Below are 16,842 nucleotides of genomic sequence, written 5' to 3'. Positions count from 1 at the left end.
CTCTGGCTGCATCTGTGTTACTATAAAGAACATAAATTTGTCCTTCTTTATGGCTGCATAGTATTCCATAGGTTATCTGAACCACATTTTCTTTATCCAGTTATGGCTTTCCTTTGATAAGCCATTTAACCTCTATTTTTCAGTTTTTACATGTAATAAAATCAGGGCATTAAATGAAAAAAATATTAAAAATTTTAAAAGAAAGGAAATGCTGAACACATAACTCATAACAGCTTATCTTGGAACTCTGCTGGGGAGGCAGAGGATGAGTAAGGACTGGTAATGTTTTAGTTCTCAGATTAATAAGGGCTCCCTGGCATCCGTTTCCTTACTATACAATGTATATATATGTGTGAGTATGTACATATCAAATGTTACATAATAAATACTTACACATACAAATTCTTTTCGTGTCTTTGTAATACAGATAGTGAATTCATTTCATTGTCAAAAATCAACCAGCATTCATTACCTATGAGTGTCAGGTTCTTTGTAAGGAACTTCTTTGCAAGCTTGTCTTCCCATAGCTTTTGCAGATGGAGATGGTGCCCCAAGCACACTCTTAACAGCCTAGACCAAAAGTGGGTTCCTAACCTCTCTAGGGTAGGTGTTGGTCATATTTTCATTTTTAATTCTTGAGATTTCTTTGTAAGCCAGGCTTGGTGGCTCAGCCTGTCATCCCAGCACTTTGGGAAGCTGAGGCGAGTGGATTGCCTGAGCCTGCAGGTTTGAGACCAGCCTGGGAAACTTGGTGAGACCTCGTCTCTACAATAAAAATAAGAAATAGCCAGGCGTGATAGTGTGCATCTGTAGTTCTGGCTACTGGGAAGGCTGAGGCGGAAGGATCGCCGGAGCCCAGCAGGTTGACGCTGGAGTGGCGGTGAGCGTGTGGGCCACTGCACTCCAGCCTGGGCAAAGTGGTGAGACTCCAACTCAAAAAAAAAAAAAAAAAAAAAAGAATTCTTTGTAAAGCTCGTGGGCACTCGGACGGTACTAATTAAATGCCAGGAAGAGATGGCCAACCAAAGGTTCTTTCTCTCAGAATCTGAATTGAGAAGTGCAGGGTGAGCCAGACAGGCAGGGAAGGAAGATGACATGAAGAATGCACTACACAGCTATGTGGAAGAAAGGGAGAAAGTTACGCAAGCTGAAGCAAAGAAGATACAGAAGGTATGAGGCTGAAATAAAGAATAAAGTAAGGGATAGGCCAGTTAGGATCACAAGCATACACGGCAAGCAACAGAAATGCTGCCAAGGCGTCCATGCAGGCCTTAGAGCACCTGAGACACCTGGCCAGGGCCGCTTTGTTCCTGAAAGCCCAGCTGTACTAGTATTTTTATTATGGCATGCCTATGAGACCTCTTTTTGCTAGCCTATATGTATCCTTAAAGTAACTGTCTGCCAACCCACGCTTACTTGAGCTACCTTTAGAGAGGATCTATCCCTTGCAACCAGGTATATGCTGCACAGAAAATAAGTCTAGTACCTTATTACAGGGGTCCCCAGTCTCCAGGTCATGGACTGCTTGGGTCTGCAGCCTATTGGGAACTGGGCTGCACAGCAGGAGGTAAGCAGTGGCTGAGTGGCTCACCTTCTGTCAGATCAATGGTGGCATTTGATCCTCATAGCACTAACCCTACTGTGAACCGCGCATGCACGGGATCGAAGATGTATGCTCCTTATGAGAATCTAATGCCTGACGATCCCCTTCACCCCCGACCCCCCCATCCTTGGAAAAAATTGTCTTCCTCAAAACTGGTCCCTGATGCCAAAAAGGTTGGGGACCGCTGCCTTATGAGACTTATCCTACAGTGTGGTTTGGGTAGACTGTGCCCTTTATTAGCATGATTTCTCAAGTTCGGAATTAAAAAATGGGAGAGGCCTTTAAAGAAATCAGGGAATGGAATTTTATGAAGAGAAATGTGGCATATCCTGAAGTATCTAAAGTGTTTTTGCTGTATTTTTGCAGTGTATTGGATAAAACCTAAGTTTGCATTTAAAATGTAAAACTCCATTTTGTGGCTTGTCTCCATGTTGCTAACCTGTTATTAAATTTCTGTGTGGCTGATGCAAGAATTTTAAAATTTTGCTCATAAACAACCCTCACAGTCCCGCATCCCACCCAGTGCTCTAACGGTTTCCCCCGTATCTAAGTATACTGGTGCCCCCTTATCCGAGTATACTGTGTGCCCTCTTATCTAACTGTATTATGTGTCAAACCCCAGAACATGTGTTTATCTCTGTAATGACTCAGTTTCCCAACTGCTTTTGCCTATAAAGACTCCCCGCAAGTTTCATTCGTCATAGAGAGCTTGGGAGGCACGAGCCCCCTCTTGACCGCCGGTTTTCATAAAGGGCTTACTTATTAATTTGACCTTTAATTGGGCTGGTTATCTGATTTCTAGCGATTCACGTATAACAATACTACCTATTCCTAACCTTTTCAGACCTGTTAATTACTGCTATCTTAAGCAATGGTTAAAAAGAGAAGAGTGATAAATGATGTTTTAAGGATGACATACAAAATGAATCAAGGCTTGTAACTTCTGTTGAGTACCAACATAAACAACTAATAACATTAACGATCAACTAACTCCCATAAATAATTAGTTAAACTCACCATACCAGTCTCTATGTTAGGTGGATTAAGATAAGCATGTGGATTTCTAAGGTACCCATCTTTGTATGGTTCATCTGGAAAGTGATAAGCATTAGACCTTCTGAAATAAGGTCTGTCATGAGGCAGATTGAAGAGATCATGTAGCTCCTAAATGAAATCAGGACCAATAGAAATAGGGAAAAAAACCACATAAAATTAACTATATATGGATTATAAAAGTTTCCAAACGTAGTTATGATTTAATTCACTAAAGTTAAAGAGGATGAAAATTAAACTAAAACCAAGTTAAGATTTATTTTTGTTTATGTGTGTTTATGGATAAAAACTGAAAGGGAATATAGAAAAATGAAAATAATTTGATAGAGTCAGAAAATTGTGATAAATTAAAATTATTTATTATAGCACAGTCTGTAAAATACAAACAGACTAAAGACTGGTTTTGAAAAGCCTTGTAAATTATAATTAACAATTATATCAAAGTATTTTGAAAAATTATGTTTAGAGTACTTAAAAATATCTTATATTTAAGTGACAGTGATTAAATTAAATTACAGAGTAGAAGTTAGTGGTATAAAACCAACCAATATGGTATGAAAACTAAAATACACAGACATGTTACATGTGTGGTATTTTCCCAACTGATAAAAACATGTAACAGTTAAACTTTGACATTTTCTTCCTTGTATCACCTTTGTACTCTAGTGGTTTGAATAGATCTGACCCTGTGGCTGTTGCCTCTGCAAATCAATTCACCTCACACTTACAGAGGGGTATAGAGGAGTAGATGTTATATTTCTTCCTAGAGACAGAGATTAGGAAGATGTTCATGGTCTCATTAGATGGATGCCAAGTAAGGCCACATATTTAAAAAATACACTTCAAAACCAGTCATTTTGTCAATAAATCTCATTTCTTTGAATGCCAGTCATGTTTTCTCTAAAATTCCTCTAAAAAAATTCAAATAGCGCTACTTATGGTGGAGTATTACTATATGAATCCTAATCAGAATTAGCATAAATTCTAGTTTTTCTTCCCTAACTATAATTTTGTCTCTTCCACAAATCAGAAAGGAAAAAGGAATTTGTTAACATTCATCAGCTACTCTAGACATGGAAGGATCTTTTCATATCTGTATTTCATTATGGCAAAATATGTTTCACAGAATATATGAACCACTTTGAACATTTTACTTTTTTAATATATGAACCACGTTGAGCATTTTATTTTTTGAGTTGAGGTCTCACTTTGTCGCACAGACTGGAGTGCAGTGGCACAATCGCAGCTCACCATAGCTTCAACCTCCTGGACTCACAAGATCCGCCTATATCAGCCTCCTAAGTAGCTGGAACAACAGGTGTGCGACACTAGACCCAGTTAATTTTTTCCCCCCATTTTTGTAGAGATGAGGTCTTGCTATGTTGCCAAGGCTGGTTTTAAACTCCTGGGCTCAAGTAATCTTCCTGCCTCGTCCTCCCAAAGTGCTGGGAATATAGGCCACTGGTTCACATTGAGGGCTCAAGTAATCTTCCTGCCTCGTCCTCCCAAAGTGCTGGGAATATAGGCCACTTGGTTCACATTGAGCATTTTTAATTTAAAATGTTATATATAGTTTTAACATAACATTTATTTCATTAAAAATACTTAAAGAAGTTCCATGAGAACAGAAATTAAATAATATGTAAAACTAAGAGTCTACTTCTACATTTTAAAATTAAAACACAAAATAACTTCCATTTATTGGAAGTTAATTACATAATTAAATACAAAATGAATAATAATCATTATCTTTTTTCCTAAGAAGAAATGATCTGGTTTTACCTTTCTATAGGCCTGCAGCTGGCCATCTGGAATTCCTGATGGATATGAAATTGTTATAAGACTTTTTTTCCCTGGTAATAAAAAGTGCAATGGTTCAGGGACCACAATAGATGTTCCTTTCATGTATTTCAAAATGCATTTTTCCATATCAGTTAGCTGATTATGAATTGCATCAACTAGAAGTTTACGGACACTGTAGGGGAAAATATACAAGTGTATTAGCAAAAGTTATAGTGGCTACAATAAAGTACAGCACTAATATAGCCCCAGTAAAGTAAAAAACTTGATTGGATCAAATTTGTTAAAGAAAGTCAAATTATGCAATGTAAAAGAAACTGTGTATTTGCTTTGTGTGAATAAAGGGAAATCCTTTAGGTTTTAGTGTGCTAACCTACTTCCTCCAAGTAACCATTTAATTACTAGATGACTGTTAGGTTAACAATAAGCAAGGAGTTAATAATGGTAACAACAACCACCACCTCAGAAATGCCTATATGATATCTTTAAATGGGCTCTGATTACTTTGGGAGAGGCTCCTCATTTAATGTGGCAGTAGCACGAAAAAAATACTTACTCGCCCCATGTCTCTTCTGGAGCAACAGAGACAACTGCATCAACTGGCAAAGTCATAGTAACATAATGGTGTCCTCCACTTTCCCTTTCAATGATGGGAGTTACAGCTGCCAGAGAGGTTGACATTTCCAGCATAAGATCTATATTTACTATTTGATGCTATATAAACAAACAGTAATAGTTACCTTATAGTACATTAAATGTAAAGGGAAACTAAAAGGACTTCTTAAGGACAAGCAATAAAGCTATATTACAGTAAGAATATTAAAAGCACAAATCATAAAAAGCAATTCTTTTCTGCTTCATAATAATCTGGGGAGAGTGATTAGGAAATAAAGATGAAATCAGACTGGCCATGTGCTGATAAGTGCTAACGCTAGGTATAGGCTCACTGTAGTTCATTATATGATTCTTTTACTTTTGTATAGATTAAAACATTTTTTAAAAAATCAATGAACAACATAAAATAACCACACACCAAAGGAACTTCTAAACATATATTCTAACTAGACACCCCAGGTCTAAGCATATAAGAACAATAAACAAATATTGAATTCTACTTAGGTTTGATTTTTACAGTGGTATGAAACAATTCTGAACTACTCTGCATATTGAACAAACTTAGCAAAATATTGAGGATACTGGGAGTCAGGCTTCCCACTGGAAAAAGGCTAAGAACTTTGGCTGAAGTGGAATTGGCGGTTTTGATATGATTTACATAGATAAAAATGAAACTGCTACATATGTGTGTGTGTGCGTGTGTAGCACCTATGTGTATAAGTGTGTGCTCTGTGGAGAAATGACTGCTTCCTGAGCTGAAGCAGGAAAGGACATGTCCCTGGGACATCTGGTGGAAGAAAGCAGGAAATGCTCAGAATCGCAATGCCAGGACATTGGAGCCAGTTTGGAGAAGCTTCTGTTGGCCAAATCTTGGAAAATGTGAGTGCTAAGTAGCTAATGATAGCGCCAGATCATAACCCACTGCATAACATAAGAATTAATGCTTCTGTGCAGATGATAATTATCAATGGACGCTAAAGCAGTGGATAAACATCTGATGAGGAATAAGATATATATAAAACATGTAACAGACTATATATATATATATATATATAGTTTCAAAGTATACTAATAATAAGGGGAAAAAACAGTACCTTCCCATGGAGTGACTAAAGTGAACATCACTAACATTAAGGATAAACTGATAGCATATGTCTTTTTAATATGATGTGCTGTGGACACAATATCACTTCTGTGGTATTCATGCCCATAACGCATGGCCTGAATCTACCCTTGAGGAAGCATAAACAAATCCAAATTGAGGACTCAAAATGTCAAACTCCAACTACTGGTCATTTTCAAATCATTATCTTCGGTCACAACTTTTTTTTTGAGTCTGAGTTTCACTGTGTTGCCAAGCTACAGTGCAGTGGCATGCTTAAGGCTACTGCAGCCTAGACCTGCTGGGCTTACGCGATAGTTCCACCTCAGCCTTCTAAGTAGCGGGAACCACAAGCACACACCACCATGTCTGGCTAAGTTTTTCTTGATTTATTTTAGAGAGGTGGTCTCACCAACTTGCCCAGGCTGGTCCCAAACCCTTGGGCCCAGGCAATCCTCTTGCCCCCACCTCCCAAGTGCTGGAGTTACAGGTGTGAGCCATCATGCCCACCCTAGCCCACAAGTTTTTTGTGCATTCCACATTTCTAAATTTAACAGCTCATCTGAACGTCTCACTGGGGTCTTAAACATGGCGAAAACTGACCCCATGTCTTCTCCACTGTCCTTCTTTACCCAAGTAAGAAACTGGTCAGCCCATATCCAGTTTCCAAATAGAATCGATTGTATCCCCTAAATATCCCTGTATCCACTCCCTCATCTGCTTCCACAGCAAGTCGTTTAATTAGGCCTCTCCTGAAGAGGTCCCTGCCCACCTCTCCAGCCTCATGCCCACCCATTTTCTCCCTGCCGGCCTGGAAGCCCTGTCGTTCTAACCTTGTACGACTTCCTGAAGTCACGTTAACCTTGTACAATTTCCTGTCTTAAGGAAGTAGCTCCATTTAAATCTCCAGCATCTGGCAAATTCTGTGGTACATGGCAGGTACTCAAAAATATTGGTTCAAAAATCAACAGAAAAAAGAACAGTGTGGAGAAAAAGAAATCATTTATTATTTATCTTATGTGGCATAATGGTCATTTTTTTCATGTTTCAGAATGTCTTTTATTTTTAAATAATTTGTAAATATACTCAGGCTCTCTTATTTCTGTGAGGGCAAAGAAAGCATTTTTAAAAATCTTTCAAAATATATATGTATTATAATGAGACAAAAGTTTAGATATGTAAAAATAAGATGGCAAAATTTTATCCTTTTTATGACAGGATAATATTCCATTGTATGGATACATGACATAATGTGCATAATGTGGCTATGAACATTTGTGTGCAAGTTTTGTGTGGATATGTTTTCAATTCTCTTGAAATATAATCTTTATATATATAACCTTTGGCAAGTCATTTAATCCTCAACAGTCTGACCTATAACAATAAGACTGATTAAAGTATCTCTAAGATTGCACTCAGCTCCAAATTCAAAAATGTTAAAATTTTATCAGTAGAGAAAGCAGGTGCTTTGCTTACCATATCCAATAATTTTTTGTCTTTCTTTCTCATGAATTTCCGCTTTATATCTTCTTCCTGCTCAAATCTAAATTTTTAACACAGACATTTATAATATGAAACGATGTTTTAAAAACATTTCTAGAAATCTTCAAACATACTCACTGAATAAAACTCATTATGTCCTTACAAGCAGAACCATCAGTCAGCTCTCCTGGAACAGTGTTTATGTCATTGTTGGGCCATATATACACTGAACTGTGGCAAATTCTGAACACAAGTGCATTTGAAGAAAGCTTGATTGACAGATCATTCAATACATGTTTTAGCGCCTTCTTGATAAAGATTTCTAAATTAAAAGAATATAAATAAAAGTTAAGAAAAATCTTGAATTTCTCAACAAGGCTGGTTCTAAAACATACATACTCAAACAGAGCATAGCAAAACTGACTCTCATATAACCATTCCCCATATTCAGCAAGTATAAAAGCTTTTTTGCCGTTTTTCTTCTTCTTCTTCTTCTTCTTTTTTTTTTTAAAGAGATGGGGCCTCGCTCTGTTACCCAGGCTGGTCTCAAACTTCTGGGCTGAAGCACTCCTCCCACCTCGGCCTCCCAAAGTGATGGGATTACAGGCATGAGTCATTGCTTCGGCTTTGTTTGTTTTTTGAGATGGGGTCTCACTCTGTTGCCCGGGCTGGTGTGCAGTGGAGTAATCATAGCTTGCTGCAGTCTCAAACTCCTGGGATCAAGTGATCCTCACAACTCAGCTTCTCCTGTAGCTATGACTACAGGTTAATTTTTTAATTTTTTTGTTTTTTGAGATGGGGTCTTGCTCTGTTGCCCAGGTTGTTTTGAACTCCTGGCTTCAAGTGACCCTCCTACCTTGGTCTCCCCAAACAATGAGATGACAGGTGTGAACCACCAAACTGGGCCTGCCCTTCTGTCTTTTAAAAAAACGGATACAATTCACAGACCATAAAATTCACTCTTTTAAAGCACACAATTCAGTAGTTCTTGGTATCGTCACAAGGTTTTACAATAATTACTATCTAATTCCAGAACATTTTTATCACTCCTCCAAAAACCCTGTACCTGTTAGCAGTCACATCTCATTCCCCCTCCTCTAACTGAAAGTTTCCTAACTCCCCCTACATCTTTTCTGGCTTGCATATAGGGTCCTATGGGCTGGTGGGGGTGCAAAGTGGAAAGAATCTCGGTGTAGTGGCATATCATGTCCACGGCAATCACGGTTCTACTTTTGTCTCTACGGACTTGCCTATCGTTCATATAAGTGGAATCACACATCATGTAGCCTTTTGTCTGGCTTCTTGTACTCAACATAATGTTCATCCATGTTGTAGCATGAATCAGCACTTCATTCTTTTTTATGGCAGGATAATATTCTATTGTATGGATATACAACGTTTTGTAATCCATTCATAAGTTGATGTACATTTGGGTCATTTCTACTTTTTGGCTCTCATGCATAATGCTGTATGAACATTTGTGTACAAGTTTTTGTGTGGATATGTTTTCAGTTCAGGAGTGATCACCTGGAATAAAATTTCTAGGTCATATAGTAACACTGTGTTTAACTTTTCGAGGGACTGCCACACTGTTTTCCATAGTAGCTGCACCATTTTATAATCCCATCAGTAATGCATTAGGGTTCCAAGTACTTTTATTTTTAATTAATTAATTAATTAATTTTGAGTCAGGTTTTACTCTGTCACCCAACCTGGAGTCCAGTGGCACAACCCTGGCTGGACCTTCCGGGTTCAGGCAGTCCTTCTGCTCCTGTTCCTCCAACTGGCTGGGACTGAAGGCATGTATCAGCATACCCGTCTAACTTTTTTGTAGAGATGAGTTCTTACTATATTGCCCAGGCTGGTCTTGAAATTCTGGGCTCAAGCAATCCTCCCACCTTGGGATCACAGACATGAACTAACATACCCAACTCCTTTTAAAATAATGTATTTCTTATAGCAATAAAACTACTGAATGAAATTTAAATTTCTTTGTAGTTCTTTTTCTCCTTTCCATTAAGACTGTACAATCGAAGTTCTGTGTTCTAAAGTCAGTTTTTTCTTCTCTGTGTGGTATGATATTTAGTTCGAATATTTGTTTTAGTCTGGCTTCATTTTCAGGAACTTACTTTTTTTTTTTTTTGAGTTGGAGTCTCACTCTGTTGCCCAGACTGGAGTGCAGTGGCTCCTCCCCGCCACCGCAGCCTCGACCTGCTGGGCTCTGGCAATCCTTCCGCTCAGGCTGCCAAGTAGCTGACACTATAGTCGCGCGCTACTACGTCCGGCTAATTTTTTGTTTTTGATTTATTGTGGAGATGAGGTCTCAGCAAGTTGCCCAGGCAGGTCTCGAACCCGCGGGCTCAGGCAATCCACTCACCTCAGCCTCCTAAAGGCACGGGATTACAGGCTGAGCCACTGAGCACGGCTGGAACTTACTTTTAATTTAGCAGAATTTTTGGAATGCATTGAATATTCAAAATATTCAATTTGGTATTAAAATTAAATCTATTTAAATATATTTGAATATTCAATATATTCAATTTGGAAATATTTTCATGGTTCCAAAATCAAAACAATATAAGAAGATACTTCAAAGAAGATAATATTTAAATAGTTGCCTTAGCCTTATACTACTAAACTTAAACCTATTTAATCCTGAAATATTTAATGATTACATTTTTATCCTGATAATAGTTGTGGTGGAAAAAAGATTACCTTTAAAAAAATCAGATTTTAAAATATCTTGGTATGTTTCAGAAAGAAAGATTTTCAGCTGCACTACAAAAGACAAACATAATTACTGTATTAGCTTCTGTTTATTCTTGAAGGACGAGGTAAAGTTATCTTAAATTAATTTGAAGTCTTTTAAGTTAAGTATTTTCTTTCTCTATATTTTCTCATCAATGATTCTCTTCACTGAATGTTGACAGAGTTTGATGTAGAAGATGGAATACAGTCAGAAGACAGATTCAAATATATTAATTACTAGGTAATAAGTATCTGTAGTCTTCATTTACATTTGAAATTACATCATTATATGTATTGATTAATAGATTAATTACACTTTGCAATAAATTCAGAGTAAAGTATGTTTTCAATTTATATCAAGTTGTGAAAGGCAAGGCTTTGTCTGTAGAAATAATATTTTAGGAAACCTACTGGTTAAGGTAGGCCTGAAAATGAATTTGGTCTAGTCCCTTATAAAATGGCTCTCCTTTTGATCGCACATTAGAATTACCAGCTTAATGGTGCTTGGGTCTCTGTTCTAGAGATTTACTTTGATTGGTCTGGTCGTGGAGATTCAAATGTGGACCAAGATTGAGAACAATGTGTTACTTGAAGGGATGAGTGGAAAAGAGTATTCTCTCTTTTCCTATTTCCATGAGGCTGTTAAGTGAAGACTAGCAGGCAGTATCCTTCAAGGAACATTGGTACCTTTCCTTCCTCATCTTTCTGAACCTGAGGCTTCCGTACCGGTGATCACCAGTTCCTGAGTGCTCTCATTTAATACCAACTTGTTAATGATTGTCCTTCAGAGATATTCTATTCTCTAGCTCCAGCTCTGACCGCTTTCCTCTGCGTTTCAGACTCAGCCAAATGCCTGATGGGAATCTGCACTGAAGTCCCACTGGCATCTCAAGTGAAACATCTCAAACACTCATCACATTCCTCCTCTGATATTGTTTATCTTGGTTTGTGGCAGCAGCCCCAAAGTCAGAAACATCCTAGAATTTGCTTTATACAAACTCTGTTGATTTTTCTCCCGTAGAGTTCTTGTATCATCCCCAAATAACACAGTATTTAAGAGAATGAGGTCTAGGGACTCCGGGTTATATACATTGCAAGTCTGTCATGTAAATAATAGACATGGGCGTGTTTATTATTTACATTTGTGCTCAGTATGGATATTTACAATTATTGTGACCATTTTCTAAAGAGGGCAGTAAAGTTTCTTAAGGAAGGGGACATCTTTTTCTAATTTGCACAGTGGTGTTCCATGGGCTGGTGGGGGTGTGCAGTATCTAAGTTTAAATCCCATTTAATCCACTTACTAACCGTATAATCTTAGTTTATTTGCAAAATGGAGAGAATCTCAGTGTATTTCTCACTCAGTGTATTTCACCATCAATTTAATAATAAAAAAGGAAAATTGTTTGAAAGACATACCATTGGCAGTAGCTAGCTGAAAAGCTACATCAAGGCCTCCTCTTATTCTGAAGAGTATATCCATAGTTTCTGAAACTACCTAGAACAAATAAAACCAAAATTCCTTTGTAAATCAAAACAAACTCTTCCTTATAAAATTAGAAACTAATTGAGCTTAGGGTAAGGCATTAATTAAGCCTGACTCTTCAAATTATTTCACAAGCAAATTCCTTGTTTTATGAAGAAAAAACCCCAAACAACCTCTAAATTCTAAATCAGGGCTTCTCAACCATTGTTCCATACTGAAATCACTCAACGATCTTCAAATACACCTGGGCTGCACCCCCAGAGATTCGGATTGATTGGTCAACGGAGGGCCTAGGCACACAGTATCTAAAAATGCCCTCTGCCTCCATGCCAGTGATTCTGGTGTGAAAAGGTTGAGAACTATTGCTTTAGGACAATATTTCTAAAGTATAGTCTTTTTGGGTTTAGCAATGACAAGATAACATCAATGGTAAAGAACTTATTTAAGAACACAACTTAAGCACTGAACCTAATATAATACCTGGTAGTCAAGACAATGAGGAAACTAATACATCACTGAAGATGGGAGTACAAATTGGTAGAACGCTTCACAGGATGTGGCACTAGGAATCAGAGCCTTATATTCACATCCTTGGTCTAGTGATTCTGCATTTGGAAATTTAGTATAAAAAACACACAAAGGTTCAGGTATAAGGATGTTAACCGAACTGCCAACAATATGAGACTGGTGAAATAATGACAAATACCAGACAGCCATAAAAATTGTTTTACCTGAAAATTAAATGGCATAGGACAATGACTGTGATTTAAAAGAGAAAAAAGCACTTCCAAAATGGAATCAATCAGCAGTTCTTAACTTGGGTCCATTTTTTTTTTTTTTTATAAAACCCACTTGTTCGTGGTGATTTTTTTTTAAATGTGCTTGTTGAATTCAGTTTGTAATATTTTGTTGAGGATTTTTGTGTCTATGTTCATCAGGGATATTGGTCTATAGTTTTTTCTTGCTGTGTCCTTTCCTGGCTTTGGTATCAGGGTGATACTGCCTTTTGTAGAATACGTTAGGAAGTATTCCCTCCTTTTCAGTCTTGTGGAATAGCGTGAGTAAAATTAGTACCAGTTTTTCTTTGATAGTCTTGTAGAATTTAGCTGTGAGTCTAAAAGGTCCTGGACTCTTTTTTGTTGGGAGACTTTAATTACTGTTTCAATCTCATTACTCATTATTGGTCTGTTCAGGGTTTCTACTCCTTCCTGATTCAAGACTGGGGTGTTGTACGTTTCTAAGAATATATCCATTTCCTCTAGATTGTTTAGTTTTCATAGGGGTGTTCACAATAATCTCAGATGATCTTTTGTAATGCCATTGTATCAGTTGTAATATCTCCATTTTCATTTCTGGTTGAGCTAATTTGAATCTAAATAAGATTCTAATAAGAAAAATAGTTTCTTAATTAATCTAGCTAGTGGTCTATCATTTTGTTTATCTTTTCAAAGAACCTACTTTTTGTTTCAATGATACTTTGAATTGTTATTTTTATTTCAATTTCATTTAGTTCTACTCTGATCTTTGTTACTTCCTTTCTTCTGCTGTCGGTTTGGTTTGTTAATGTTTTTCTAGTTCCTAGAGGTGTGATATTAGGCTGTCAATATGTGATCTTTCAGGCTTAATAATGTAGGCCTAAGTGCTATAAATTCGCCTCTGAGCAAGCTTTAGCTACATCCCAGAGGTTTTGATAACTTATTTTGTTGTCATTCATATCAAGGAATTTTAAAATTTCCATCTTGGCCTGGGACAGTGGCTCAAGCCTGTAATCCCAGGATATTGGGAGACTGAGGTGAAAGGATTGCCTGAGCTCAGGGGTTCAAGACCAGCCTGGGTAATTTGGTGAGACCTCATCTCTACAATAAATCAAAAAATAAGCCAGGTAGTAGCTGGAACTACAACCACTTGGAAGGCTGAGGCGGAAGGATCGTCTGAGCCCTGAGCCCAGCAGGTCGAGGCTGCAGTGGCTGAGGGTGTGCCGCTGCACTCCAGTGAGACTCTGAACTCCGCCCCCCCCAAATTTCCATCTTTTCATTGTTGACTCAAGGATTGTTCAGGAGCACATTATTTAACTTCCATGTTTTTGTTCAGTTTTGTGAGTTCTTTTTTTTTTTTGAGTTGGAGTCTCACTCTATCGTTCAGGCTGGAGTCAACCTGCTGGGTTCAGGCGATCCTTCCGCCTCAGCCTTCCAAGTAGTCCGAACTACAGGCGTGCACTACCACACTCAGCTATTTTTTGATTTTATTGTAGAGATGAGGTCTTGCCTATTTGCCCAGGCTGGTCTCTAATCTGTGGACTCAGGTAATCCTCTCACCTTGGCCTCCCAAAGTGCTGGATTATAGGAATGAACCACTGTGCCCAGCTGTGAGTTCTTTTTGGAGTTAATTTCTAGCTTTATTCCACTATGGTCTATGAAGATGCTTGATATGATTTTGATCTTTTAAAATTTATTGAGACTTGATTTGTGATCTATCATCTGGTCTATCTTGGAGAATGTCCCGTGTGCTGATCAGAAAAATGTATATTCTGTAGTGTGGGGTAGAATGTTCTATAGCTATCTATTAGTTCCATTTGTTCTAGGGTCCAGTTTAACTCCATTGTTTCTTTATTGATTTTCTGCCTTGATGAGCTGTCTACTGCTGTCAATGGAGTGTTGAAGTCTCCTACTATTATAGTATTGTTGTCTATCTCTTTTTTTAGGTCTAGGAAAATTTATTTCATAGAGCTAGAAGTTCTGGTGTTAGGTGCATATATATTCTAAATTATGTCTTCTTGTTGGATGGATCCCTTTATCACCATATAATAATGTCTTTTTTTTATTGTTGTTAATTTAAAGTCTGTTTTATCTGATATAAGAATTAGTGGAGCTTGAGACCATTTATGTTCAGGGTTAGTACTGATATGTAAGGTAGAGTTCATCATGCTGGTTGTTATCTGGTTGTTTTATTTTATTTTTATTTATTGTGTTGGTGTTCTATAAGCCCCATGAGCTTTTTTATGATTTTCAGTGTTTTTCTACTGTCCTATTTCGATCCTTTGTTTCAGTATTTAGAACTCCATTGTGTATTTCTTGCAGAGCCAGTCTAGTGGTGACAAATTCCCTCATCATTTGCTTGTCTGAGAAAGACTTTATTTCTCCCTCATTTATGAAACTTAGTTTTGTGGGATACAGAATCCTTGGTTGACTGTTATTCTGTTTGAGGAGATTCCTATGCTGAGTTTCAGATAGTTGATGATATATGCCAGATGACGGGGATCATTTTGTGTGTGTATGAGGGAGACAGAGGGAAAGGGAGGGAGAGGGAGGCAGAGAGAGGAAGGGAGGGTGAAAGGAGATTTCCTTAGGGGGGAGGTTGCCAAGGCTTCATTAGATCCTCAAAATATGTCTCATACTAGCTGAAGAACCATACTACATAGTATGAACTCTATTTTGAAATAAATGAATAAAACGATTACTATTTACTGAGGTCTTGAAATGTAAAAGGCACTATGCAAAACACACATATGAACTCTTGGAATATCATAAAATAGGTGTCATTACAATTTTTCTCATATTACAAATCTCTTGTTACATTTCTTTAAGGATGTTTGCTTTTACTTATTCCATAAATTGTAAGCTGTGGAAAGATCATACTCTGTGCTGCAATTTTACTTCTCAGAATTTGTTCTAAGGAAACAAGAAAGTTCAGAACAAATTTAGCATCAATGCTGTCCACTTACACTACTGTTGTTTACCACAGGAACAACAAAAAAATTGGAAACCACTTAAATAGTTATCAACAAGAACTTGGTTAAATAAAGAACAATACTATCATACAAAATAGTATGTGCCTATTTGAACAAAAAATATTTAGGTACTGAAGATAAAAGTTGAAAAGACTGGAAAGAGCAAATTTTAACTCTGCTACTTACTGTATGACTTTGCACAGCTTAATCACTGAAATCTGTTTCTCTTCTCTGAAATGGGGAAAATATACAAATTCCCGGGGATGCTGTAAAGATTCCATAGAGATCACATGTGAAAGCACTAGTCTTCCTAGACTTCCGAATTGAGATTCTCTCCTGTGAAATAATACTTAAGCTGAGATCTCTGGGGTAAGTAGGCACCAATACTAACAATTCCAAAGGAAAGATGGGGCAGAGGTGGATGAGCCCATTCCAGGCAGGGGCACAGAACAGTGAAGGCCTGCTTAAAAGGCCAGTTAGGACGCAGCCCCAGGGTGGATCCGCTGGTGGCAAGGACAAGGAAGGGAAGAGTGGAGAGTGACGACAGGCAGACACTCAGCAGTAGCATCCGTAGGACCTAGCTGTGGATTGTAAGTCCGGGAGTTGAGAAGACGGAGATGTCAAGGATGAGTGCCAGGTTTCTGGCAGGCTCCGCAGGGTGGACGGCAGGGCTGCTGGAGGAAGAGCAGGTGTGAGGTGTGGGGAGGTGGAAACGAGTTTGAATTTGCTGAGTTGAAACACATATGCGCTATCCAGGTGGAGTCGCAGTTGGCAGATCTGTGCCTGGAGCTGAGGGGGACGGTCCAAGCTGCAGAGAAAACCTGGGAGAAAGCGCGGGGTGTGAACGGCCCCCGAAGCAACCGACGTGGAGGAAAACCTGGAGAGCGTGGAATCACGCAGTCCGGGGAATCGGAGATCAGGAGAAGGGTACGCCTGTGCTTCCCCGGCTCAATCCTTCCAAGGCCTCAGGCACGCCTCGGAACGCCTCGGACCGCACTTGCGAGCAGGGGCGCGTGGCGGGGCGGTCTCCCCCCGGCGCGCGGGGAGAGGGAAGGAGCGGGATGCCCGGCGCCAGGCGCTCGCGGGGGCCGTGGCGGGCTCGGCAGGACAGCTCCTCTCGGGGGGCTGAGGAGCCAGCCTCGAGGCGGCTGCAGGTCCGAGGGCAACACGGCGGTCGGTGACAAGCCGCGGCACTTACCGTGTCTGCGACGTGGCGGGGACAGGGA

At 38.7% G+C, this 16,842-nt stretch overlaps 1 protein-coding gene across 2 annotated transcripts in view; it reads right to left on the bottom strand.

Moving 5' to 3' along the window:
• Positions 1 to 16,840, bottom strand: part of UFSP2 (UFM1 specific peptidase 2) — a 30,196-nt gene extending 13,356 nt beyond the window's left edge. Inside the window, exons 1-8 of one of the 2 annotated variants that reach the window (XM_008050786.2) lie at positions 16,815 to 16,840; positions 15,803 to 15,952; positions 11,823 to 11,901; positions 7,794 to 7,977; positions 7,650 to 7,716; positions 5,013 to 5,170; positions 4,439 to 4,631; positions 2,621 to 2,767 (exon numbers count right to left, since the gene is read on the bottom strand). In XM_008050786.2, the coding sequence (XP_008048977.1) occupies positions 2,621 to 2,767; positions 4,439 to 4,631; positions 5,013 to 5,170; positions 7,650 to 7,716; positions 7,794 to 7,977; positions 11,823 to 11,886 (813 nt within the window). In that variant the 5' untranslated portion in view covers positions 11,887 to 11,901; positions 15,803 to 15,952; positions 16,815 to 16,840. Of the gene's footprint in view, positions 1 to 2,620; positions 2,768 to 4,438; positions 4,632 to 5,012; positions 5,171 to 7,649; positions 7,717 to 7,793; positions 7,978 to 11,822; positions 11,902 to 15,802; positions 15,953 to 16,814 lie in introns of those variants that run through there. The other variant, XM_021708970.1, reaches the window with a different exon arrangement.
• Positions 16,841 to 16,842: the final 2 nt, after the last annotated feature.

The sequence above is a fragment of the Carlito syrichta genome, unplaced genomic scaffold, assembly GCF_000164805.1.
Source record: "Carlito syrichta isolate Samal-C Ts95f unplaced genomic scaffold, Tarsius_syrichta-2.0.1 Scaffold153679, whole genome shotgun sequence".
NCBI classification, from domain to species: domain Eukaryota; kingdom Metazoa; phylum Chordata; class Mammalia; order Primates; family Tarsiidae; genus Carlito; species Carlito syrichta.
The sequence above is the reverse complement of the archived record's forward strand: the minus strand, read 5'-3'. Positions and strand labels throughout refer to the sequence as shown.